Genomic DNA, 20,346 nt, shown 5'->3' with positions numbered 1-20,346 from the left:
AGGGGAGATGCTCGTTAATGAGGAGACGGGAGCGCGCTCTTCTTCCTGCTCTTCTGGGCTCCCTTTTTCCCACTTCTCCTTCGTCTCCGACGGCTCCTTCTTCGTCCCTGCAGCAGAAAGAAACATTCTTAACATTTTGCTTTTCCATGTCTTCTCCCTGGTTTCCAGAGGGTGGAATCATAGAATCATAGAATCATAGAATATCAGGGTTGGAAGGGACCCCAGAAGGTCATGTAGTCCAACCCCCTGCTCAAAGCAGGACCAATTCCCAGTTAAATCATCTGGGAAGCTGGGCACAGAGCCCTGAAGCGAATTGCCCCGGCTCAGACTGAAGGTTGTTGGCAGAGCTGAGCAGAGAACTCCGATCTCATGCCTCTTAGCCGGGGCTTTTACCAAAGAAGACTTCTTCTTACCTCGGGGCCGGTTTCTTTTCTTTTCTACTCTTCCTCTCCCCTTGCCCACCTTTCCTGTCAGTGACGGGCGACAGGCCTCATTTTGCATTTAACCCCCCAAGAAGGAATGACTCAGCTCTGGTACGGTTCCCAGCTGTGACCTGCTGAGACCACGGGAGCATTTTCCTGATGAAAGGGACCCGATCCAGTGTTAGGATATAGATATTCAGGCCTGTCTGTGAAGGCCTAGACTCTAAGAATTTAGGTGTATTCTTATCGCTTGGCTAGTTCTAGAGGTATAAAAGAAAGAAATCACTGTCTGCCGGTGTAAGGGCCTTCTCTTACTGTGACAGTTTGTGGCCCTGTGCTTAGGTTCAGGCCTTTGGCTAAGCAGCAGAGGCAGCCATAAGCTGGGAAGCGACCGGTCACATCCTCACATTCCAACCTAGTCACATTGAAATAAGGTGCTATTGGGCTGTTAGGCACTATCAGGACAGGATTGTATTCCTATCACCTCCAGAGAAAGATAATCTAGGCATGGCCCAATATCTAAACAAATACTTTGCCTCAGTCTTTAATAAGACTAAAGAGGATCTTAGGGATAATGGTAGCATGATAAATGGGAATGAGGATATGGAGGTAGACATCACCATATCTGAGGTAGAAGCGAAACTCAAACAGCTTAATGGGACTAAATCGGGGGGCCCAGATAATCTTCATCCAAGAATATTTAAAGAATTGGCACAAGAAATTGCAAGCCCATTAGCAAGAATTTTTAATGAATCTGTAAACTCAGGGGTTGTACCGTATGATTGGAGAATTGCTAACATAGTTCCTATTTTTAAGAAAGGGAAAAAAAGTGATCCAAGTAATTATAGGCCTGTTAATTTGACATCTGTAGTATGCAAGGTCTTGGAAAAAATTTTGAAGGAGAAGGTAGTTAAGGACATTGAAGTCAATGGTAAATGGGACAAAATACAACATGGTTTTACAAAAGGTAGATCGTGCCAAACCAACCTGATCTCCTTCTTTGAGAGAGTAACAGATTTTTTAGATAAAGGAAACGCAGTGGATCTAATTTACTTAGATTTTAGTAAGGCGTTTGATACTGTGCCACATGGGGAATTATTAGTTAAATTGGATAAGATGGGCATCAATAGGAAAATTGAAAGGTGGATAGGGAATTGGTTAAAGGGGAGACTACAACGGGTCCTACTGAAAGGTGAACTGTCAAGTTGGAGGGAGGTTACCAGTGGAGTTCCTCAAGGATCAGTTTTGGGACCAATCTTATTTAATCTTTTTATTACTGACCTGGGCACAAAAAGTGGGAGTGTGCTAATAAAGTTTGCAGATGATACAAAGCTGGGAGGTATTGCTAATTTAGAGAAGGACAGGGATACCCTACAGGAGGATCTGGATGACCTTGTAAACTGGAGTAATAGGAATAGGATGAAATTTAATAGTGAGAAGTGTAAGGTCATGCATTTAGGGATTAATAACAAGAATTTTAGTTATAAGCTAGGGACGCATCAACTAGAAGTAACGGAGGAGGAAAAGGACCTTGGAGTATTGGTTGATCATAGGATGACTATGAGCTGCCAATGTGATATGGCTGTGAAAAAAGCTAATGTCGTCTTGGGATGCATCAGGAGAGGTATTTCCAGTAGGGATAAGGAGGTTTTAGTACCGTTATATAAGGCACTGGTGAGACCTCACCTGGAATACTGTGTGCCGTTCTGGTCTCCCATGTTTAAGAAGGATGAATTCAAACTGGAACAGGTACAGAGAAGGGCTACTAGGATGATCCGAGGAATGGAAAACTTGTCTTATGAAAGGAGACTCAGGGAGTTTGGCTTGTTTAGCCTAACTAAAAGAAGGTTGAGGGGAGATATGATTGCTCTCTATAAATATATCAGAGGGATAAATACCAGAGAGGGAGAGGAATTATTTAAACTCAGTACCAATGTGGACACAAGAACAAATGGATATAAACTGGCCACTAGGAAATTTAGATTAGAAATTAGACGAAGGTTTCTAACCATCAGAGGAGTGAAGTTTTGGAATAGCCTTCCGAGGGAAGTAGTGGGGGCAAAAGATCTATCTTGCTTTAAGATTAAACTCGATAAGTTTATGGAGGAGATGGTATGATGGGATAACATGGTTTTGGTAATTAAATATTCATGGTAAATAGGCCCAATGGACTGTGATGGGTTTTTAGATGGGGTAAGATCCAAGTTACCCGGGAAAGAATTTTCTGTAGTATCTGGCTGATGAATCTTGCCCATATGCTCAGGGTTTAGCTGATCGCCATATTTGGGGTCGGGAAGGAATTTTCCTCCAGGGCAGATTGGAAGGCCCTGGAGGTTTTTCGCCTTCCTCTGTAGCATGGGGCACGGGTCACTTGCTGGAGGATTCTCTGCTCCTTGAGGTCTTCAAACTACAATTTGAGGACTTCAATAGCATAGATATAGGTGTGAGGTCTTTTTTAGGAGTGGTGGGTGAAATTCTGTGGCCTGCATTGTGCAGGAGGTCAGACTAGATGATCATAATGGTCCCTTCTGACCTAAATATCTATGAATCTATGAAAGGGAAGTGCCTAGAAAATGTAAAAGGAAACTTAGTTTGATAGCATCCTGTCTGGCAAGAACTCACTTATCAATAGCTGGGATGTGAAATCTTCACTTCTGTATTGTTTTGTCATTATAGTTCCCACTTTGCTATTGTTTGTCTGTATAATCTCTCTGGTTCTGTGATTGTTCCTGTCTGCTGTATAATTAATTTTGCTGGGTGTAAACTAATTAAGGTGGTGGGATATAATTGGTTACATAATCATGTTACAATATGTTAGGATTGGTTAGTTAAATTTCAGGAAAATGATTGGTTAAGGTATAGCTAAGCAGAACTCAAGTTTTACTATATAATCTGTAGTCAATGAGGAAGTGAGGGGGTGTGGGTGTGGGTGGGGGTGGGCATGTGGGTGTGGGAGATGGGAACAGGGAATGGGGGTAAGAAAATTGGAATCATGTTTTGCTAAAGGGGGAGATGGGAAAAGGGAATGGGGGTAAGAAAATTGGAATCAAGTTTTGCTAAAGGGGGAAATGGGAACAGGGAATGGGAGTAAGGAAGTGGGAATCATGTTTGGCTAAGGGTAGGAATGGGAACAGGGACACAGGTGTAAGGCTCTGTGGTGTCAGAGTTGGGAAGGAGGATACTTAGGAAGGAAACTGGAATCATGCTTGCTGGAAGTTCACCCCAATAAACATCGAATTGTTTCCACCTTTGGACTTCGGGTATTGTTGCTCTCTGTTCATGCGAGAAGGACCAGGGAAGTAAGTGGGTGAAGGAATGAGCCCCCTAACATCCAGGAGAAAAGAAATGATTTCCTCCAACATCCAGCCTCTCTGTTCCCCTTACAGCCTGGAGCAATGTTAGTACTCCCCATCCCACAGAGCCAGAATCCAAGAGGGGGTGACGTGACATTGTCAGCTCTCCCCACCTCAGCGATGGACCTCTGCCACCCTCTCCAAGAGGATCCGGTACTAAATGGATTCCAGAGTCTGTGGTACCCATCACTGTCCCATGAGACGGCCCTGATGTGGAAGTGTAAGGGGACTGTTGGCCCCTTACTCAAACTCAGTGGGGTTTTTGGTTGGCTAGGTCCCAGTCCCAAAAGGAAGGGGAAGGGTGGATGGGAAACCAGGACTCTGATACTGACAGTCCTCAGGGGCCATGGGGAGAGGCCAACGCTCCAGGTCAGCCTGATGGACAGGGCGGGCAGGCTAATGACGGAGTCAGGGGGTCAGAAAGGTCCCCGTCCTCCGCGTGAGCTGGAATTGCCTGGCTCAGGCAGCGTGGGGCCGAGCTAAGGAGAGAGCAGGGGCCCGAGCTGAGCTGGGGAGCAGAGGCGGGCCAGCCAGCGGGGCAGAGAGACAGCCCAGGGAGAGCAGACCCTGGGCTGGGAGCAGGGCTGCAGCCACAGAGCCAGCGGGGCCGGAGAAGCAGCCCCGGGGGCTGGAGGCAGAGCAGCAGCATCCGTGCTGAGGCAGGGTGGAGCCGGAGCTCGAGCAGTGGGGCTGGGGCTGGGGCAGTCTGGGGCTGGGTGCGGAGAGCAACGGGGGCCAGCCAAGGGGGGACCCTGGCAAAGGGCCCAGCGCAGAGAGACACCCCCAGCCGAGGGTCCTTGCAGGCCAGACTGGGAGGGGGATCTGAACCCGGCGGGAAGGAGGGACCCACTCCCCAAAGCCCGGAGGGGTGTGGTCACCACCAGAGCAAGTGTCCGACCCGCTGCATCCCTGCGGCACAGCCAGGGCCGGAGAAGGGGCCTGGGACCTACGAGGAACCAACTGTGAACGGCCCTGACGTTCCAGAGACATGGTTTGTGACGTTCCCTGCCACAGAGCGGGGTGATGTGTTTTCCTTTCATCTTTCCCATTTTTCCTTATTCTTTTTTACATTAATTGCTGATTAAATAAACTGTATTTGCTTTAAATCGTATGTAATGATCAGTGGGTCAGGGAAGCGCCCAGTGCAGGGAGAGCACCCCGGAGTCGGGACTCCCGAGCCCCTGTCCTGGGTTGCCACAGCAAGGTTGGGGGTCGAGCCCCCCAGGAATCCTGGGCCCAGCCTTGTTGGGGTTACGAGGACTCTGCCAGACAGGAGAGTGGAAGGGGAGTCCTCCAGGGCAGGGAGGCCTCTGGGGAAAGGAAGTGGGAGCGAGGACTCAGATCCTTCCTCTAGCCCACTTCACCAGAGTAGTGCAGAAGCCAGGAAAGTTCCCCACAATAGCGGGACCGTTCCCCCGCTTCCATAAGGCTTGTAGAGTGACTGGTGAGAGTATTCCTCACATGCCCCTTGCTAACCATGTGATTTGTATCCTCACCTGTAAGATCCAGTTCAACTTGGTCTTGCTTCTCCTGCAGCTTCTCCTCCTCTGACGCCACCTGGTTCTTGGCTGCTTTCTTCTTCTTCTTCTCCTTCTTCAGGGAAAAGCACGTCCACCTTCTTGGAGAGGAAACTGTTCTCTCCTCGTCGCTATCTGCCATCGAGTTGTCAGACTGGCTACAGACACAGAGTCTTTTCATGCCTGATAGGATCTTCCACGAGCATTTGCTTCTCGTGGGCTTCTCTGGCAAGGCCTGTTCTTGCTGGCTGATGGCAGAGCATGCCTCCATGGCTGCCGGTTGGACGACCACCGTGTGCACATGGCTCTCTCTGTGCTCCCGAGAGGTGAGTCTTTGAAAAAAGGAACGAAGCCTGGAATAGAAAGACGGAGGAAATGGGTTTTTCTGTCCTACTCTAAAGGAAGGGAATTAGTCTGCCCAGGATTCCCAGATCCAAGAGAGTGGTCTTTTGAAGCCATCTGCTCCTCTAATAGCCACGACTGGTTCATACAACAAAAGAATATAAACAACAAAAGACTGGCCACACTGGGTCAAACGAAAGGTCCATCTAGCCCTGTATCCTGTCTTTCGACAGTGGCCAGTGCCAGGTGCCCCAGAGGGAATGAACAGAGAATCATCAAGTGATCCATTCCTGTTGCTCACTCCTGGCTTCTGGCAAACAGAGGCTAGGGACACCATCCCTTCCCATCTTGGCTAACAGCGATTGATGGACCGATCCTCCATGAATTTATCTAGTTCATTTTTGAATCCTTTGTTTCTTTGAAATTTGCTGCCCCTTATTAACAAAGGCTTCAATGGGGGCACTTCGATTTGAACCAAGGACCACTTAATGTGCAGTCAAACACTCTATCGCTGAGCTCTACCCGCATGACTAGACCCAGCCCCAGGTGAAGACACTTGGGACCATGGTGAAAGAGGAATTCTTCTGGGAAAGTTCCAGGGCCCGTGTTATGCAGGAGGTCAGACTAGATGATCAGGGCTGGCCTTAGAGCCTTTGAAACTGTGAATTTATGAACCTCAAGTTGCCTTTAACGGCTAGGATGAAAATTGCTGCTCCTGTCCAAGAGGAGATGCTTTGAGGTTTCCTTGGGGAGAGGCACCAGGATCCCCGTTCCACCTTTGTCACAGTCTTTCTTGAACACAGCACATCACAGCTTCTCCCCTTTTGCTCTATAACAAGAAACCTCCACGCACCAGATCTGTAATCCCGTCCTAGCCCAGTCACTGGCTCCAGTTCCTAGCCTGACTCTCACCCCATGGAGCTCACGCCCCCTCTGCCAATGGACAGACATGGAAACAGCCAAGGTCAATTTCTGTTTTCTTTGCTCATTGCTGGGGCCTAGTTGCAAAAATGCTTCATTATTAACCCCACTCCTTTGCGCACAGAATGTTGGGACTCTGGGAACAGACAGGGCCAAGCCGAAAACCAAGACACCTCTGTTCCCAGAGAAGCCAGGAAAAGGAAAAAAGATTCTCATCTAGAAGGCTTGAGGGTCTGGAAGGATGGATTAGCAGCTGCAAATATGTTGACTTATTCTCAACTATTCCAAAATCTGGACTGTATTAGCAGGGGGAAAATAACCAATAAACTTTAAGTGAAGAATTTCCCATACGATTTATAACGTCCAATGAGAACAATAGGCCACCCAAACAATGACAAAGAAATCACAGCGAGACCCATGACAAATTTAGGCTGCAGTTTATTTAACCCCTTTTCTGGAAAGGAATTGCAGGGGGGATTTAACACGTCTATTTTATGTAGCCCAATGGGGGAATAGTAGAATTTGTAGAGAGTTTTGAAGTCTCTCTCCATGAGATTATTTCTGAGAGAACTACCAAGATGGCAGCCAGGGGATGGGAGTGGAGCTGGGTCACTTTCAATAGCTTCAGATTTATTTCTTCAGCATATTTGAGCTCATTTATGTGCCTTTCAATCATGTAAATTCTGAGACCGATCTTGTCTCAATACACATACATTAGACAATCATGACATGAGACAGACGGTTTCTATTCACTACTTGAAGGCAAGGAGTGCATTAGGGGCAACTCCGAGGGAAATACTATTGATGGAGCTATCAGTCTAAATTCTACACCAGTTTTTTATCTTCCCTTTAGGTTATAGCCATGGAAATTCACCCATGCTAGTCTGCTGAAAGATAAAAGCATCGAAATCTGCCTCCAAAGACCGTGACAGGCTGAAGCAGACGGAGAAGGGAGAGATGCCCACATTCAAATCAAAACGGAACGCTGAGACCTGACTGTTGCAACGCTGGCCCCCACCCGTCCCTGCACCGGGGGGGGGGGCCAAGCTGAGCCTGAGAAGAGCCAGAATTGACCAATGGACATTGCCAAAGAGCCCCAGTAACACGCCAGCAGCCCCCCATCCACCACCCCCTCCAGCCCCCTGCACCTCCCGCCCAGCGGCAGCCTCGCCCGTCAGCGCCTCCCCCTCCCTCCCCACTCCTCCCGCCCGCCGCAATCGGCTGTTCTGCAGTGCGCAGGAGGCTCTGGTGGGGAAGGGGCAGCAGCGAGGGCATGGCAGGCTCGGGGGAAGGGGCAGGGGACTAGGGGGAAGGGGTGGAGAGGTGGCAGGACCTGGGGCAGAGCAGGGGGTTGAGCAGTGAGCACCCCACAGCGTATTGGAAAGTTGGCATCTGTATCTCCAGCCTCGGAGTCAGCGCTGTGCAAGGAGCCGCGTATTAACCTCTGACGAGCCGCATGCGGCCCCGGAGCCCCAGGTCGGCCACCCCTGCCCGAGGGGAAGGAGGCACCAACCTGTCATGTGCGATCGAAGGAGCAGGAAAAGAATGTGGGAATTACCTTCTGTAAAAACTCATCTTTTGTCGAAAACCTGTGGAAAAAGCTGATGCAAGAAGTTGTTGACAGAGGGATAGTCCGCGTCTCTCAGCAGCTCCTTGGGTCACCAGCCGTTGTCAACCAAGGCAGTTGGCAGACTGAAGGCAGGGCAAGAATGCTGAGGCCGAACAGTCTTTGCTGTTGGCATCCGTGACCTCACAATCAACTTAAGCATCAACACACACAGACCCCCCCCCACCCAGAGACACACGCACACACAGAAGCTGGTAACATTTACAACATGGAGAGATGCACCCAAAATCTCGAGGACTTTTGATTTGGGGGAGGGCATCATCGGCGCTGACTGCATGGGTGTCCCGGGGCTGGAGCACCCATGGGGAAAAATTAGTGGGTGCTTTGCACCCACCGGCAGCCAAGCTCTGCCGTCCCCCAGAGCATCTCCCGCTGACCAACTCCTCCCCCACCCTTCCAGGGCCTTCTGCCCACCACAAAACAGCTGTTTGGCTGCATTCAGGATGCTCCCATTTGGTGGGGGAGGAGCAAAGCCATAACTCACCCAGAGATGTGATTTTATTAAATGGTTCGGAGGCTCAGAAACACGTAGAAAATGTTCCAAGGCCCTGAGCTAGTGAAAGTGCCAATCACCCAGAGAGCAGTGGGAGCGGGTCCAAGATGTAGCAAAGAGGGTTTCCTGCAGGGAGAAGGGAAGCAGGGAGATTGCAGCTCTTTGGGACAGAGACTGTCTGTTTGTTCTGTATGTATGCAGCACCTGGCACAATGGGGCCTGATACCTGAGTAGGGCCTGGACACAGTGCTAATAAAGCAAGGGCATTTGTTGAATTACTGAAGTGCCCTGAGTCCCCTGAGTGGAAAGGTGGCAGGTGAAGCGGGGCAAACCCTAGACAGATGGGATCTGCCCAGCCTGGGGCAGCATGTGCGGGAAGGGGGAGGGGAAAGGCCATTGGGAGTGTTTCCACAGAAGCCAAGAAATCAGGGCACCAGCCCTAGCATGGCTGAGTGAGGCTGTTTCCTGGGATAGATCTCCACAGACAACATTCGTGGGCAGGCTGGGAGGGATGGCCTGGATTCACTTTGGAGTGGATCCAGTGTAAATGAGACTAGACTTGTCCCAGAAGGGCCCAGATACAACAGTGACAGACACTGTGGGTGGAGCCTGTGAATAAATAAATGAGGTGCATTATAAAACAGTAGTAAAATAATCCCCCTGCTCTGTGACCCCAAGTCTGACCTTGTACCTGTCAATGGGGCATCATCACTGAATGGGGGAGCTGTTAATGAGGCCCCACAGGGATTGGCTGTAGCCCCCTCACGTCTCAACTTTTTAGTTAACGATCTGGAAGGAAGTATAAAATCACTGTGGCTAACACAGCTTGGAGGAGTGGTAAATAATGCTGATGATGGGGCCGTTGTATGGAGCAGCCTGGAGAGTTTGGTAAACTGGGATTAGTAAAACAAATGCAGCCAAAAGCGAGGCCCTATAGCTGGGAATGGAGACGGGTGGCCGCACCTAGAGCCTCGGGAACGGTAGCCTGGAAAGCAGTGACTAGGAGAAGGATTTACGTGTCACAGAGGACAAAGAGCTGAACACCAACTCCCATTGCTAATGTGATCCTGGGACGTAGAAACAGGGGAGCAGCCTTGGCTTCTTTGTGTATGTAATTAAATCACCTCTTCATTTCTTTAAGTAGCTGGTTGCTTGTTTGGGGGCTTTTCTGGGGGCGCGGCTTCTGCTTTGGTTTTGGTTTTGTTTAAATTTCCCGCCGGTGAGGGTGATTGGCTCCTGGTTGTGCAATCGACTCAAAAAAAAAGATTTCAAGGGCTGCTGGCTAGTTCCTCTGCTCAGGAAAGTGCAGCTGGACCATGGCTGCCGGGGACCTAGCTGGGAGCTTGCAGGACGAAGTGACTTGCTCCATCTGCCTGGAGTATTTCACAGACCCGGTGACCATTGAGTGTGGGCAGAACTTCTGCCGGGCCTGCCTCAGCCAGTGCTGGGGGGAGCTGGAGCCAAACTTCTCCTGCCCCCAGTGCAGAGAAAGCGCCCTGCAGAGAGACCTGCGTCCCCACGGGCAGCTGGGGAACCTGGCGGAGCTAGTGAAATGCCTGAGGCTGCAGGCGGGGCCAGAGCCCGAGGGGCAGAGAGTGGGTGACAGGCACCAGGAGGCTCTGAAACTCTCCTGCGAGGAGGATCAAACCCTCCTTTGCTTGGTGTGTGACTGATCCTGGGCGCACCGCACTCGCACGGTGGTTCCCATGGAGGAGGCTGCCCAGGAGCACAGGGTAGGGAACAGTTATCTGCATGGTTGGAGTTACAGGGGCAGCTTCTCTGCAGCTACAGAGCCCCCCCGTGTGTCTGACCAGCCCTGGGTTAGAGCCAGGGAGCTGCGTAATAATGGGATTGTTGTGCAGTGGGAATTTTTCATAATAGTTTGGATGAATATTGTGTGTGCCTCAGTGTCCCCTATGTGGTGCATGTTTAACACCCACAGACCCCCGTTGTCGTCAGCTGGGATCAAAGAGGGGGACCTGTGGAGCTTAATGGACGAGCCTCTACTGCGTGAGCTAAAAGACCTGTTCTCCTGTCCAAGACTGTAGGAGGTTCACACATCTTTAGTTGGTCTAGGTGCTGCTGAAGGGGGACAGAGTGCCACACCAAGCAGGCATGGGTTACACATGGTTAAGGCTATGAGTTTTTCACAGAGGTTGCAGAAGTCACGGAATCCGTGACTTCCAGAGACCTCTGTGACTTCAGCTCGTAGCTCCAAGCGAGCCCCCACAGCTGCCCAGCCACTGTGAGAGGTGTGGGGACCCCGCAGCTGAACTCCCCGTGGACAGGTCACGGGCTTCTGTGAATTTTTCTTTATTGCCCGTGACCTGCCGTGACTTTTACTAAAAATATCCCTGACAAAATCTTAGCCTTACCCATGGTTAAGTAGGTGAGGGGAGGGGGGAAAGGTGTTACTTGTAGAGACCCAGAGATACAGGCATTAGGGACAGCTGGCTGCCTGGGGCCCCATGCCCATGGAGTGTCCCAGAAGACAATGGCCATTCCAATTGTCTGGACATTTGGCACCAAACAATAAATGACCATGGACGGCCCACCCTCCATGGGAAGCCAGCCAAGTGTGCCCAGCTGGAGGACAAAGGACTAGGCTGGGGTTCTAGGTGTGGACAGCTGGAGGCAGGAGAGGAGCTTGTGGGCTCGGACGACAGAGGGGACAGAGGGCTCTGGGACTGACCTAGATGGACCTTTCCCTTCTCTGTCTTCACTAAGCACTGTCTGCGTTGTGTTCCAGACATGTCAAAAAACAGGGAGAGTCAATTATTTTTTATAAAGGTCCAAATTTCTTGGTCAAGGCATAGTCAAGGTCCAGATTTCAGAGAAAATAATAAAAAATGATAACAATCTTGATCATAATAAAATAATAAAAAGATTTCAGGATCTGCTGGAAAGCAGCTGGTGGTCCAGACTTGGCCCACGGTCTGCCTGTTGACTGCCCCTGTAATAACCCCCCCTGCTTTTACAGTGCAGGTTGAGAGTCACTCCAGGGTAAGGAAGTGGGGGTACATGGCTCCCTGGGGGCCTGCAAGTCTCCCTTGGGTGTCCAACTCAGGTGGACTTGCTGATGTGAAGCAGGGGTGTTGAAGGCTCTGAGATTCAGAGTCAGGAGGCGGTGAAGCCAAGTGACTTTCCTCATTGGAAAAAGTGTGACCTTAAGGGGGTTGCCACACTAAAGAGCTCCTCCCAGGGACTGTTCAAGAGCACCAGACCTATGGCAGGGAAACAGCCTGGAGATGATGGTGCTGGGCCGGAGCGGGCCAGGCCCAGCAGCTCTGCCGGGGAGCTACCTTGGAGCTGAGGTCACTTTTTCAGAGGGTTGGAGAAGGGGGACCTGCTCCCACAGCCTCACTCTGCTCAGTGACGATGTTATCGCTGGGCCCAAACCAGTGACCCCAAACCAGCCCCCAGAGCCATTGTTTGTTTGCAGGAGCAAATCCTGACCCGCCTGCAGCATCTGTGGGAGGAGACAGAAGAGCTCCTGGGCCTGAAATCCGACTGGGACAAGGAGAGGGAGAGGCTCCTGGTAGGTGCCCTGCCCTGCCCGGCCGCTTTGCACAGGGGTGTCAGCAACAGCAGCAGGGGGTCTCTGCGCTGCTTGGGGTCTGGGTCATTCAGAAGGTTAAAGGGTTTCCAGGGTCGCTACAGGGAGACAGGTCAGGGCCATTTTAACCAGTGCAGGGCAGACTCTGCTCTCAGGTACCTGGTGTACACCAGGAGTGAGCCCACCGAAGTCAGTGGGGTCAGGTCAGACTCCTCTGGGACCCTGCTGTTAGTTCCCACTGGGGTCAATGGGTTTACACCAGGGTAGCTGGGAGCAGCCTCTGGCTCTGTCTCTCTAGTGCTAGGAGTGGGGGCGGAGGGAGAGGCCAGTAAAACACTGAATAGGCACAGATGTGGCAGGGTCAGGGCAGAGCAGGGGGAGACTTTTGCTGATCACAGGGTTCGAGTGTCAGACGTCCCAGTGATGCCATTGGGCAGTTTGGGAAGCACCATTTACCACAGCCTGGTCTGCACTTCACTCTGGTGCTGGGACAGTGGTGGGGACGGGCTGGGGGCTGGTGATTTTGGGTCACGTTTTTATACTAGCAAAAGCCCTAGTGTAGCCACGGTTACTCTGGCAAAGAGATGGAATGAAACGCTCTGGGGAGCCCGGACAAGGCTTTGTACCATTTCCCAAGACACCCGCTCTCCCCGGGTCCCTGCCCTGCCCCTGCGTCTCTCTGTGCACCCCAGAGGCAGACGGAAGTGGAGCGGCCGCTGGTGGTGTCCAAGTGTGAGGGGCTGCGCCAGTTTCTGGCCGAACAGGAGCGCCTCCTCCTGGCCCGGCTGGGAGAGCTGGGCGAGGAGATTGGGAGGAGGAGGGAGGACAATGCCACCCACCTGGGTGAGGAGATTTCCCGGCTCAGCGCCCTGATCACGGAGCTGGAGGGGAAGCGTCAGCAGCCGGTGCTGGAATTGCTGCAGGTGAGACAGTGTCGGATGCACCCAGAGCCCAGTGCAGGGAGGAGACGGTCCCTGAGTCACTCGGGCTGACAGGGTAACTCAGTGCAGGGCGCACGGCCCGGGGCGTCTGCAGGGCCAGGGGCCCAGGGCTGCAGAGAGACAGGAGTTTGGGCTGTCGGGGAGGTGGGGGAGGCTGGTGAAAGGCTGTTCCAGCCCTGGGCTCAGCACAGAGGACCCGGCCGTCCCGTCCCTGCGGAACATCTGGTGTGAACGGGGCTCTGCTCCCTCTAGCACAGCCCTTCAGAGTCTCCACCCCACTGGGGGAGCAGCCTGTGGGGCCGGGCTGGGGGAGCAGAGTGACCCGTCTGGGGCAGGGGGCCGGCTGGGCCATGGGCCCTGACTCTCTGCTCTGTCTCTCCTTCCCCTCTGGGGTGTCAGAAGTGCTGTGAGCAGATACACCCGGGCTCCGTCTGCCCCCACAGTCAGGGTATGTCTACACTACGGAATTAGGTCGAATTTATAGAAGTCGGTTTTTTAGAAATCGGTTTTATATAGTCGAGTGTGTGCGTCCCCACAGAAAATGCTCTAAGTGCATTAAGTGCATTCACTCGGCGGAGCGCTTCCACAGGACCGAGGCAAGCGTCGACTTCCGGAGCGTTGCACTGTGGGTAGCTACCCCACAGTTCCCGCAGTCTCCGCTGCCCATTGGAATTCTGGGTTGAGATCCCAATGCCTGATGGGGCTAAAACATTGTCGCGGGTGGTTCTGGGCACATATCGTCAGGCCTCCGTTCCCTCCCTCCCTCCCTCCGTGAAAGGAAGGGCAGACAATGGTTTTGCGCCTTTTTTCATGAGTTACCTGTGCAGACGCCATACCACGGCAAGCATGGAGCCACTCAGCTCACCGTCACCGTATGTCTCCTGGGTGCTGGCAGACGCGGTACGGCATTGCTACACAGCAGCAGCAACCCATTGCCTTGTGGCAGCAGACGGTGCAATAGGACTGGTAGCCGTCATCGTCATGTCCGAGGTGCTCCTGGTCGCCTGTGTGAGGTCGATCAGGAGCGCCTGGGCAGACATGGGCGCAGGGACTAAATTTGGAGTGACTTGATCAAGTCATTCTCTTTAGTCCTGCAGTCAGTCCTATTGAACCGTCTTATGGTGAGCAGGCAGGTGATACGGATTGCTAGCAGTCCTACTGTACCATCTTCTGCCGGGCAGGCAAGCGATGAGGATGGCTAGCAGTCCTATTGTACCATCTTCTGCCGAGCAGCCATGAGATGTGGATGGCATGCAGTCCTTCTGCACCGTCTGCTGCCAGCCAAAGATGTAAAAGATAGATGGAGTGGATCAAATAGACCAGATTTGTTTTGTACTCATTTGCAAACACACACACACACACCCCGTCTAGGGGACTCATTCCTCTAGGTCACACTGCAGTCACTCACAGAGAAGGTGCAGCGAGGTAAATCTAGCCATGTATCAATCAGAGGCCAGGCTAACCTCCTTGTTCCAATAAGAATGATAACTTAGGTGCACCATTTCTTATTGGAACCCTCCGTGAAGTCCTGCCTGAAATACTCCTTGATGTACAGGCACCCCCTTTGTTGATTTTAGCTCCCTGAAGCCAACCCTGTAAGCCGTGTCCTCAGTCGCCCCTCCCTCCGTCAGAGCAACGGCAAACAATCGTGCATCTGAGTTGAGAGTGCTGTCCAGAGCAGTCACAATGGAGCACTCTGGGATAGCTCCCGGAGGCCAATACCGTCGAATTGTGTCCACAGTACCCCAAATTCAACCCAGCAAGGCTGATTTAAGCGCTAATCCACTTGTCAGGGGTGGAGTAAGGAAATAGATTTTAAGAGCCCTTTAAGTCGAAATAAAGGGCTTCATCGTGTGGACAGGTGCAGGTTTACATCGATTTAAAGCTGCTAAATTCGACCTAAAGTCCTAGTGTAGACCAGGGCTCAGAGCCCAGGCAGCAGACCCAGCATCACCCTCTGGATCCAGCCCCCCTCCATCCCCATAGCCCTGGGGCTGCTGCCGCTGTGTCTGTGTGACCCACCCTGGGGAGGGGAGTGCCCCACAGCTCTGGGCTGGAGAACCCTCCCTGAGACCAGGCTGGCTTGGGGGATCATTAATGGGGCTGAGAGCCTGTCACCCCGAGGGCCCAGCTGGGACCTGGCCCCAGTTCTGTCATGGCCCAAAGCCTGTCCCGTGTGAGGGGGGCCCAAGGGCCTGTGGGGAAAGAGCTGAGTGTCCCAGCCAGGCCCTAGTGGGGCAGTGTCTCGGTCCCAGAACCCCCACCCCACGGGGAGTGACCAGGCCCCTTGGAGGCTGAGAGGAGAAGCTGAGGAGAAGCTGGGCCTGGAGAATGAGCCCCTCGCTCATCCCTGGGAGAAGCCCCTCCAGGCCCTTGTGGGGAACGTGGGGCTGGGCCAGGTGTGAGGGGAGCTGGCCCTGCCTGGGCTGGGTTTTCTCTCTGGATGGAGAGAGGCCCCCAGTCTCCAGGCCGGCCCCCCCCCCGGCAGATCGTGCAGGCAGTAAATTCCCTGGGCAGCAGAGGTCACGGCCCCGTTAGCCCTGCCTGTGGCCCAGCTCCCACCCACTCCCCATCTGGCTCTGAGGGGCAGGAACTAAGAGCAAAGGAGGGGGAGGAATAAACACGCTCGTGTCTCTGCAGGGATGAGAAGGCCATGTCTCCACATCCGGTGCCCGAGTCCCCTGAGCTGGAAAAGAGAATCCAGGATTTCCCTCGAGAGAACAATCTCCAGGAGGCTGTGACGGGATTCCTGGGTAAGGGGCGCTGCTTGTCGTGAATTCTCCATCACTGACAATTTAACTTGAGATTGGATGTTTTTCTGAAATATATATGCTAAGAATTATTTTGGGGAAGTTCTATAGCATGTGTTATATAGGATGTCAGATGAGATAATCACAGCGCTCCCTTCTAGCCTTTGAATCTGTGAGTCTAGAACAGTCATATTGCAACTCCAGCTATAAACATAAATCATCTTTCTTTCAGGTCTTTCTGGATTTTTCCCATTGCATCCTATGACAATCACAAATGCAGAAAGATTAAGGAAGAGAAGAGCCTTGAAAGCCATAACAGCTTCTGAGGAAGAAACTCCAGGTGACTGATAACATCTAACTGAACTGAATTACTCAAAAGATTACTGTACAGACAACGATCAGAACAGTGTGCCAACTAAAAAGGACAATATATTTACTACAGGCAAAGAAATGATAGTGGATGTGAATTATTTCATAAGAACATTAAAGTATTTTGAGGCTTTAGGAGTCCTCAGACAAGGATTCTGATTGTCCTCATTTGTTAATTACTTCTTATTTTTCACAAATTATTAATCTTTCATGTTTGTCAAACTGCAATTACTTAGGCCCAGATCCACAAAGGTAAAATTTAGGCTCCTAAATTCCACTGAAATCCAATGGAAGTCAAGAACCAAAATACCTTTGTGGATCTGGGCCTTCCAGATTACAGCATTCATACAAACTGAATACAAACTCCCGTTTTCTAAATAGCTCTATTGTGGAGGTAGAGAGAGCGTTACTGACTGTCGTAAGAGTCTAATGTATAGGAAGTTGTGCTGGATCAACGAACAGGTGAGGATGCACCTGGAGGCTTCCTTCTAAACGTCACCTTACCATTACTTAAGACAAGCCACAGTTGGTTTTTAATTTTACAGTGAACTATTTCAAGATTTTTGTTAGAGGAGGGACACTCAGACCTGGCCACTGTTGCTTCTTTATTTTCACCCAATGAAGCTGCAAATAGTGTAAGCAGCAGAAAATCCTTTTTTCGGTGCAGGGGTGCAGCACAGAATGTGACACGAATTACTTAACCACACTACTGTTCTTCCAGAAGGTATCCCACAGAACATGACCGCTCTAAACATAGCAAATACTTGGATGGTTTTATACCTTTCTCCCTGAACAGTATTTGATCAAACATTATACATGCATCCCGCTAAAACAATAATTTAAAAATCCAGGAATTACCACATGATGTTCACAGATTATCAGCCACCCATAGCAGCCATTCATATTCCAGCGTGTTAAGCACAATAAGAATTGAGCTATGTTCAGAGGCAGACGGCTATCTCTGTTACTTGGAGGAACTCGCACATCATTCATTCGATCGTCTTCCATCCACATTCTAACTCGCTTAAATGTCTTAGGTAAGGCTTGTACCATCCCCGAAGATCACCAGCTTCAGACTCTGGTAGACCAAACAAAGCCACTGAGTTTGAGTCATAGAACCATCACCCCAAAAGCCTTAATGCCAATCAGTGCAAATCTCAGAATTGATGATGGGGAGCACATGAGATCTTTCTCAGCCCACACAGTGCAGCGCATCACCCCTTTTAAAGCACTTGACGTAACAAAGCTGAGACACGCTCACTGGACGATCACAGTATCCTGCTTATTTAAGAAGAGCACAATACAATAGACCACTCTAGTGCTGACAGAAAAGTCGCCTTCCTCAGCTGTTGCTCCAAGATGGCAATCTGCTGCTGTTCCTGCATGTGAGGAAGTTGGTGGGGCTCAAAAGGAGGGCAGCTCACAGCAAGAGAAATGGCTGAGAAGAGCTAGGCAAGTTAGAGGCACTTGAGATTCATTGCAGGCCTGTGTGTTGCTCCCTTGGCAGCACACCCATAAGGGTGCGGGGAGAACCATGGAAACTCAGCCAGCTCTCACTTGCCAGGCAGCTGGGAATTGGTTACATTTTTAATGGAGACGTAAAATCTGAGCAAATGTATACATGGAACCAAAGAAAAATAAGATCTTTTGGGTGATACCTGAAGTCCTGCCTGAAAAGGTTCAGGCAGACATGGCTGGTTTGGATTTTGCCTATTAGTACATTTAAACCAGGGGTTCTCAGAACACATTTTTTGGTGGCCTCGGACTGTGACCACCGATTCTTGCTGGTGGCCGCACTGACACTTTTCCCTAAAATACTTAACTGTAGGAAAAACAAATAAATATGCACATACGCGTGTCCAAATCCTTGTAATTTATTTATGTAGGGTTTTTTCAGACTCACAAATAATATGAAAAATTATATTTGTATGTTGAATATTGCTTTTCGCAGCACACTCTGTAGCTAGCTGGGAGTTTGTGAAAAGTGATATTAACAAACATACAAGTATCACTTTTCACAGCCTCCCAGGTAGCTAGTCAGTGTGCTGTGAAAAGTGATACTTGCATGTTTCTTTGTTTCGCTTTTCTCAGCAAGCCCCGGGTTTGGAGAGGGAGGCAGCAGGGGTCTGGGGCAATGGGGGGGATAGAGGTGGAACCAGGGAAGGCAGTGGGGGCTGGGGGCGATAAATGGGGGTTCGGGGAGGCGTCGGGGAGAACGGTGAGCCCTGCTGCCATATGGCTGGAGCTGGGAGGCAGCACCCCCAGGGTCCAGAGCGAGCGGCTGGAGCCCAGGGTTGGTGGCGGCTGCTGCTGAGCAGCTGGAGGTGTGGATCAACACCCACCACCCTGGGGCTGGGGCTGGGGTTAGGGAGCGGGGTGAGGGCTGGGGGTCGGTGCCAGAGCCCGGAGCCAGCACTTGCTGCTGCACAGACGGGGGTTAGCGCCCAGGGCCAAGGTCACGTGGCCGGAGCCTGGGTCAGAGCCCGGGGCTCGAGCCGTGCAGCTGAAGCCCTGCGGCCAGGTTCTCACCCAGGGCTGAAGCCCAAGCCCCAACGTGCCCTGCCCACCCCACAGGTGAGTCAAGAACTCACCTGGCTCCTGCAGCATGGTGCCCCACCTGTCTCCAGAGGCGGTGCATGGTGGCTCATGCAGGAGCACCAGGGAGGGAAGGGGAGAGGCTGATGCTTTGGCCTCTCCACCACTGCCCAGGAGGCTGTTAGGCCTGCACAAAAAGCCCCTGGTGGCCGCATGCGAGAAATGCTGAGTTAAACTCACTTCCATGCTCTCAAAACCTTTGCCATTGTACCTCCTAACTGCTGGTTGCTCAGGTCAGAGTGTACTTAAGGGTTAAGTGAAGTGCTGCTGTAAGAATAAGCTTCGTGTCCTTTAAAGGAAACCAAGACAGAAAAAAATACTGATGATTTTTAATATTTTTTCTTTATCTACAACAATTAATGAAACGATATAGAAAATTCTATTAAACACACCTTTTGCATTTTACAGATTTGTAGTATGCAAAGTTTGATTTTATGTAATGCCCATCCCCATATATATTCCAGATTAGTATAAACAAGACATGATTTCCCTGGTAACTGGGACCAGTTTTTATTCTGTCTCCTCAAATTTAAAAGTTCATTTGTATGTAGGCTTTGGGAAGAGTTCCTTTCTCATTTCTAAACACACAACACGGTTTTCTTTTCTGGATTTCTCAGCCTCAAATACAAGGAGGTGGGTCTGCAGGGTTGCTTCTGGACCAGTCTGAATGAGGGATGGTTTATTCTCCTGTTTAAAAAACAAAATTATTTCTAGTGTTACAGGAATAAAAGACAGAGAAGTCTGGTTTATAAAGCTGGATCTCTGCATCCCTCTCCCAAAAGGACTGCATGATCAGGCTCAAGGGAGTATTCAGAAATAAATTGTTTATCATCCCTTTAATCGAGTTATACCAAAGCAAGAGTTAGACAGTGGTTGGGCAATCACCATACAGTTAAATGGAGTAAATATTAATTAGAATGTTACTGCCAACAGGGCAGGTGAGTGGCAGGGCTCGGGGTGTGGAGGGGGGATGAGGCGTGAGTCAGCCCTGTGAGGGGGAAGATGGGGGGTTTTGTGGAGTGGTTTGGGCCAGCCCTGCAAGGGGGAGGGGAGAGGGCCAACTCTGTACAGGGGGAGAGGGGCTCGGGGGAGCTCAGTGCCACATGGGGGGGGGAAGGGATGGAAGAGGGGCTCAGAGCACCTCCATGCAGGGGAGAGGAGCAGGAAAGGTAGAGGGTCTTGGGTGCGCGCCATGCCGCACAGTGGTGGAGGAAGGAGAGGGGCTTGCTCCAGTCCCACACAGGGAGCCCCTCGCTCCAGCGCCAGGTGGGGGGCTAGGGCCAGCTCAGCATGGGGCTTGGGCGAGCAGCACTCAGCCAGCTCTGTCTGAGGCGGGGGGATTCCTCACCACCTCCAGGCTTTTCTGGCTGGCCTGAGGTGGGGCCTCCGGGGGAAGAGGAGCCGGAGGGGGAGAGAGAAGGAGCAGGGGCCACAGCTAGATTTCCAGCTGCACCTGTGGG

General features: G+C 51.3%; 2 protein-coding genes across 9 annotated transcripts in view; one reads left to right on the top strand and one right to left on the bottom strand.

Annotated features, from left to right (window-relative positions):
* Window positions 1-9,991: 9,991 nt before the first annotated feature.
* LOC311528576 (zinc finger protein RFP-like) lies at window positions 9,992-16,444 on the top strand (the record flags this gene model as incomplete). Its single annotated transcript, XM_084643787.1, has 6 exons — window positions 9,992-10,336; window positions 11,656-11,678; window positions 12,078-12,213; window positions 12,924-13,201; window positions 15,813-15,925; window positions 16,155-16,444. The coding sequence occupies 6 exons, from the start codon at window positions 9,992-9,994 to the stop codon at window positions 16,268-16,270; spliced, it is 1,011 nt and encodes a 336-aa protein (XP_084499913.1). The 3' UTR covers window positions 16,271-16,444.
* Window positions 16,445-19,198: 2,754 nt separating this feature from the next.
* The window catches only part of LOC311528292 (2,7-anhydro-N-acetylneuraminate hydratase-like), a 63,797-nt gene continuing 62,649 nt past the window's right edge, over window positions 19,199-20,346 (bottom strand). For all 8 annotated transcript variants that reach the window (XM_084643134.1, XM_084643141.1, XM_084643139.1 and 5 more), the window contains one exon: window positions 19,199-19,573. In XM_084643134.1, coding sequence (XP_084499260.1) covers window positions 19,424-19,573 — 150 coding nt within the window. In that variant the 3' untranslated portion in view covers window positions 19,199-19,423. The remainder of the gene's footprint in view (window positions 19,574-20,346) is intronic.

This window comes from Lepidochelys olivacea (genome assembly GCF_965140295.1).
Source record: "Lepidochelys olivacea isolate rLepOli2 genome assembly, chromosome: 11".
NCBI lineage: Eukaryota > Metazoa > Chordata > Testudines > Cheloniidae > Lepidochelys > Lepidochelys olivacea.
The sequence above is the reverse complement of the archived record's forward strand: the minus strand, read 5'-3'. Positions and strand labels throughout refer to the sequence as shown.